The 6,432-nt window shown below is 35.6% G+C and overlaps 1 protein-coding gene across 1 annotated transcript; it reads right to left on the bottom strand.

Annotated features, from left to right (window-relative positions):
- Nucleotides 1-686: 686 nt before the first annotated feature.
- LOC133310342 (uncharacterized) lies at nucleotides 687-5,915 on the bottom strand. Its single transcript, XM_061511259.1, has 9 exons — nucleotides 5,710-5,915; nucleotides 5,531-5,612; nucleotides 4,690-4,859; nucleotides 4,081-4,383; nucleotides 3,201-3,409; nucleotides 3,048-3,096; nucleotides 2,863-2,952; nucleotides 2,678-2,740; nucleotides 687-2,468 (listed from the first exon to the last, which is right to left on the bottom strand). Exons 3-9 carry the CDS (start codon nucleotides 4,855-4,857, stop codon nucleotides 834-836), a joined length of 2,517 nt encoding a protein of 838 aa, XP_061367243.1. The 5' UTR covers nucleotides 4,858-4,859; nucleotides 5,531-5,612; nucleotides 5,710-5,915; the 3' UTR covers nucleotides 687-833.
- Nucleotides 5,916-6,432: the final 517 nt, after the last annotated feature.

Here is a 6,432-nt window from a genome sequence, read left to right as displayed (position 1 = left end):
TAACATCAGTATGCACTGTTTCTTGACCAGAAATTAAAAAGGAGTTTCTTTCGTAATTTTATACCATTTTTTTATTAATATTTTACCCTCAACCAAATATAGACTTACAAAAAATTTTTTACCAGCAAACTTACTTTACCAGCAACCAAATTTTTTTCAATTTTACCAGCAAACTTACTTTTCCACAATTTTTCCAATAATTATATTTACCTGATAAAAAAAAAAATTTTATCCTCTACCAAATGCTTTCCGAAAAGATTTAAAAGTTGACTTTTAAGAGTGGATCCGAATGAGCTTATGAATATGGGCCGGACAAAACACAATGGCTTCCTTGAAAGTCGAAAAACACATCTTAAAACGATGGCTAGTTTTACTATCACCATCTGTAATTAATTCATCGGAACTAGTCAAACAACAAAAAAGGGCAAGCCAGCTGCTCATTGATTCATGGCAAGTACAATTATAAGACATTGAACTCGGAACAAAAAGTGATGTTCAACAGAGGGGGGAAATCGCAAAGACTGCTTTGAAAGGAAAAAAAAAATGATTAGCCTGATATTAGAATGACATGTACGGATTATGACTTTTTATTTTTTATTTATTAATTTTTTGGAGATATATTTTTTATTTTTTTCTGTTAGGAGTCATAGTATTGTTTAAAATAGATAGCATTATTAGTGGAGGTTTTTTTTTAAAAAAAAAAAAAATTAGACTAGGGAGGGAGAAATAGAAAGGTTAATTGTGTACCAAAGGCCGAGTTGGGAGGGGGATAAAAAGTAATAACATACAATTTGGCATTTTCAACATCATAAACTGATCATAAAACCAAACAACTACTTTGTAATTGTAAGTTTACCCTGTGTCATTGCAACAAGTCTCTTGCCTCCTCCATTCCTCCAGACTCCACGAACTGGCAGCTGCCTAGGAGGCTCCTTATTTCCATTTGATCTTTCTTGTACATTACTGGAAACAGGATCGTAATCATCAAGGTCTGTAACGGCAGCATCATCATTGCCAAGACGTTTCCTTAGGAACTTTGGCATCTTCTGCTGCTGCTTGTTACCACCTGCTCCAGTCCCCAGGTTTTGTTTTGAACCACCACCAGCCCCAGCTGACTGAGAAACATTTTTGTTCCGTTTCTCCATCCTTGATGGTCTAGCAGAAGATGAATTGCCTATTTCATCTTCATCAACTGAAACCTTTGACTTTCCTTTGTCACAACAATAATCATGTTCTGATAAAACATTTACTTCCCTATCAGAAGGCTTACACTTCAACTGCAAATTACTCAAGCCATTTATAGAATTATCAATCAGATTAAAATTTGTCCCATCCTCTCCACATTTCTCCTTACCTTTTCTGGAGTTCTTTTGCTTTTTAGGCTGACCACTGTCATTGCACAAATGAACTTTATCGTGACAACTTCTCGCATTTAAGTAGTAAGTTTCAATGAGTTCTTTTTGCTTCTGAGCATCAGGACAGAGTCTAGCTAGCTCAAGAGTAAGATGGGACAAGCCAAATTCATGCACCTTGGCAAGGAATTCCCCAGAATTCATTGATCCTCGTCGAAAACCAGCAGATGCTTTCCTAAAATCAATTAACTTATTATCATCAAAACCTACAGTGGCACGAATTTTTTCCAAAAGCAACTTATTGGCTTTCTGAACATCTTCTCCCTTCAGCACCAGCTGACCACTTGACTGAACCTCGTTATTCAAAGTAACTGAAATGGGAGGCAATTTAGTAGATTTTCTCAAAGACCCTGTGTCTACCGGGTTTGAAGCAGAAGCAGAGTGGTTGGTCGTACTAGTGCTACTGAAATTTCTCAATGAACTAGCCACATCAACTGGCATGATTTTAACATCTGCAGTTAACGGAGCCTGAGAAGAGGCTGAAGGGCCAGATGAAATACATCCATTAACTGTTGCCGACTTGCTCCGGGAGAAACAGTGGAAATCAGAGAATGACAGAGATGCAGGATCAGCTGCCAGAGTTGACTGGTGAGAACTGCTGCCTGATGAGGTAGGTTGATAAATTGTTGTGTGCCAAGCCTGAGAACTAAGACCAGAAGAAGTTCTTTTGTTTTGGTGGCGAAGGCAAGCTGCCATTTTTTTCTCCCTCCTTTCTTCTGAACAATTGTTAAATTTATGTTTACTCCTTCTTGCAGCTGATGGAAGAGGAGGAAATGATGATTCTTCTAGCATTCCATTCCTAGAGGTTTGGCCTAAATCATGATTGCATCCTAGAGATGACTCAGATTGAAGTGCAGCTAATATGTCAAAAGAATTAACATCAGACTCAGTGTCACTCGCCTTTACTTTGTTAAATCTCTGCACACTTGATGAAGCATCACTGATGTTTTCTTCAATGACTGTCCGAAAACTGGGTTGAATAGCCCAAAAACGTTGATTGACCAATGAATCATGATTATAACTATGCTCTCTGCCTTGACAATCATTCCCATTGCCCTGATGATGGCAAAAGCTTGTTAGTATATGGAAACAAATACGGACAGAAGTAGCAATCTGCCAAACTGTCGCTGTAAGGAAATCTAGAATACAGATGAATAAGGGATTAAAGCAAAACACGATTTTAATTTTCAAAAAGTTGCAGTAGAGGGAAAATAAACAACTAAGATATAAAAATGAAATGCAAGAATCTGAAAGTGCATACAAACCTGATGAACAGCATTGCGCCTGAAGAGAGATGCACAGCCTGTGTGTTCTGCAGCATTATGTTTCTGCAATATCAGGTTTAAATTATATAGCATTCTCTATATAACATATGAAGCAAAGTTAATAATCTGACTACACTATAGTTAGAGTAAAAAATAATTTCATATATGTTTAGCCACAAGATTACCTTCATCTCAGTTTCAGTAGCAAACACAATAAATTTACTTTCAACGCAAGCCCCATTTTCACATAAGAAATGCTCTTGACGAAAATGTATCTGAGAATCATGAATTTCAACTGAGAAAAGAAATTCTTAAAAAGGATCACTGGAAAATCATGAAATATCGCCAGGTAAGAAAATATAGAACTAGCCTCTAAGTGATCATAATCTTTGTAGTATTCATACTGTCCAGTGTGCAGCCTGCATTAAACGAGACAGAGGGGACATAAGACAAAGTAAATCACTGAACTCACCTAATCTTTTGATCACAAAATGCAAAATAATGGTAAACAATAACATTTTACCTTTGGCATATGTGGCAAGTATAGTGCTCCCTAGACATATGTGAGTACAGTTCATTTTCTCCATAGAATGGGTTCTGGCAAAATTCACACATAGGATGCCCCATGAACCCACCTCTTTCATATTCATTGCCATCAATCACTGAGTCACCAGTCTTTAAATGTTGATTCAGTTGTGCCTTATTATACATCTTTTGCTCACATATAAATATCTGGGGAAAAGCTAGAGGTTAGTAAAGGCAAACTGAATAATTGACATTAAAATCTCTATACCAAATAACAGTTTTGAAGAATTTGTAGAGCAGAATTCATATAAAACTATCTTAGCAATCAACAACAATGTACGAAAAAAATTTCACAAGAAATTTCCTAACAGTATCTTTTGTCTGTTTACAAATAGAGAGAGAAAGAAAATCTACAAGGCAAACTAATTACATACTATGTGCCCCCCATTGGGACTAGTGACAACTTCTATGTCAGGAACCAACTGCCCAGAGGCACACGCTTGACAGATTTAGATGCTTGCTTATATGTTTAAAATAAAAAATTGAGTTCCTATCTAAATAAAGATTCCAGAACTTCCTTTTTCTCTGTCATTTGTCCACTTTCTTCATTTTGTCCTTTTGTATTTTTAGTTTCTCATGTTTGGACTTGGTCTTTTGCCTTTCCCACCAGTTCTTATTTTAGCATTATACCTCTCACATAATGTTGTCTGAGTGAATCTTGATGGTCACAGAGACCACCAAAAGGTTGCGAGAGACCAAAATATGTTGTTGTAAGTGTGTAAGTAACATTTCATTTGGTATAAACGGATCAGCATAACACTTAAAAAGACATATACAACACTGAATTGAGAACATGATTTCAACTAAACATATCTCACCTTCCGACCTTCCAAGCACAGACTACACATGAACAGCCTATGCCGATGGTACAGATGACTTTCCAGCTGTTCGATGCTATTGAACTCAGCTGTTATCTTTGTTCCTTTGCTTTCCTTGTCATTTATCTTATCACAAACTCCACATGAAAGCCTGCACATTGCCTTTATTGTCCTGTAGTGATCTACATCATCGAAATATGCTTGTGTTCCTTCATGATACCAATATGACCCAACTTTACCCTCTCTTGGATTGGTTGGAAATACTGAAAAGTCATTTATCATCCTTGTATAATCTCCTAAAGCCTGTAGGGGGAAAACAAATAGAAAGGGACAATAAAATTATGATAAGGAAAAAAAAAAAAAAAAAAAAAAATAGCCAGCACTAAATAACACAAGTATATTTCAAGTACAAAAGCCATAAACTTGCAGTGTTAGAAGATTATTTGATTAAAGCACAAAAATTAACATGGTTGAATCATTTAATCATATGGTAACAAAACATTTAGTTGGATCCATTAGGAGAGAAAATATTGTCCTTTGGCATCAAAGTTGTTCTTAAACCCAAACTATTGAACAGTAGTAACTAAAAGAAAAATGGTGAGGGCCAACCTTGGTGACAAAAATAATGTTGGAGATGGACTTGCAGATACAGCAATGATTATCAGTGCAGATGAAACGCAGACGAATAACACAGGTCGAGCAAACCTCCCTATGGCCACAGGGTCCATATGCAGTCCACTCCAGTGTCTCAGCACACACAGCACAGCTATCATCCATGTCTGAGGATTTAACAGAAAAAAAGAAAACACCAATTCATTATAAATTAATTTTATGCTTTAATGTTTTGAATCGTGACCAGTCTCACTTGTAACTTAGAGGATCCATTCAGATGCATGTATTATCATCTTCATGGATTATGTAAAGAAATATTTCAACTCAAAAACTCAAATTGTCAGGCCACAATATTTAATTATTTATTAATAGAATTGGGTGATCCAAATCTACGAAGCACCGATACGGCGTTTTCGATACGTTCTCGATGGTACAGGATGTCGATTACCATACAAAACGTGTCCGATACGTTTCGGATACGCGCGTATCTGATACTTTGAAAAAAAAATTAAGGAGTATCGGTGCTTCATCGATCCAAATCATGAGCAGTTGATGAGGAAAACTCTAATACATGTAAAGAATAATTTCAATCCGAAAACTTAAGCTGTTTGGCAAAGGTTAGGTTACGGTAAGGTTTTATATCATATCTCTATGACAGATTATATTGCAACTCAACCTCGTAGATGATATTCTTCGATCTTCAAGGTTAAAGATTAACTTAGGCAAAACAAGCAGCGTTCTAAGTTGGTTTTGATTTTAACAAAAAAATAAAATAAAAATAAAAATAAAAATTAGTGAAAATGTTGATGAATTTGAAGTTTGAAGGAGAGAGTGGTACCTTGAAAGTTATCAGGTCGTGAGATATAAGCAGTGATCCACTATATGTATGACTAAGACGCAGATCAGATCTGTAACTGTAACTGTACGGAAAGCAAGAATTTCAATCTCTAGAGACTTTGAATCAGAGAGTTCAAAGAATGATATATTCAAACTTGGAAATGTGCTGTAATTCCTTACATGATGATGATGATGAAGATGAAGATATGTGTTTCTTCCCTTTCAAAAACCCAAACGGTGAAGTTAAGTCAAACGTGATTCACCAAAAGGTTCCAAATACAAAACAGTTATGTCCATCACCTCTGTTCCCCGCGACGTCGACCCACAGGAATCGGAAAATGAAAACGTGATTCTTCGTTAGTTCCCGCAGCAACACCAACACGAGTACACGACAAGGAGCCGGTGTCGTTTCCTCATGAATGGTACCGTATAACGATGGACCACGATGCCCTTCTTTTTTTTTACGTCGTATGACCCATCTTGGAAATAAAAAATAAAAAATAAAAATTTAAAGAGGCATTTAGTACTAGATAATTTTTTTTTATCAAAAAAATTCAATTACTAGAAATTTGATAGAAAAATAAATTTGATAAGAAAGTTGAAAAAAAGTTATTTAATTGGCCAAAATTTTACCAGAAAAATTAGATTAAATTTACCGAGTCTATATTTAATCAGAAATAAAAAATTGATTGGAAAATAATTTCAAACTACGAAATAATCCTTGTGACAAATACTATTGCTTAATAGAGGATATTTTTGGCCATGAAATGGTCTTCTTTCTCCCATTAGCCTAAACAACTTAAAATGTCATCTTGCAAGAGGTAGTTTTCAACAATGTTCTTTTTTCAATTTCCCACACAAATATAAACAGGCAAAGCGGATATATGGCAAATTTTTTCAAAA

Source organism: Gastrolobium bilobum, unplaced genomic scaffold (assembly GCF_033153095.1).
Source record: "Gastrolobium bilobum isolate Gb01-03AN ecotype WA unplaced genomic scaffold, APGP_CSIRO_Gbil_v1 utg7354, whole genome shotgun sequence".
NCBI lineage: Eukaryota > Viridiplantae > Streptophyta > Magnoliopsida > Fabales > Fabaceae > Gastrolobium > Gastrolobium bilobum.
This window is presented reverse-complemented; position numbering and strand designations above follow the sequence as displayed.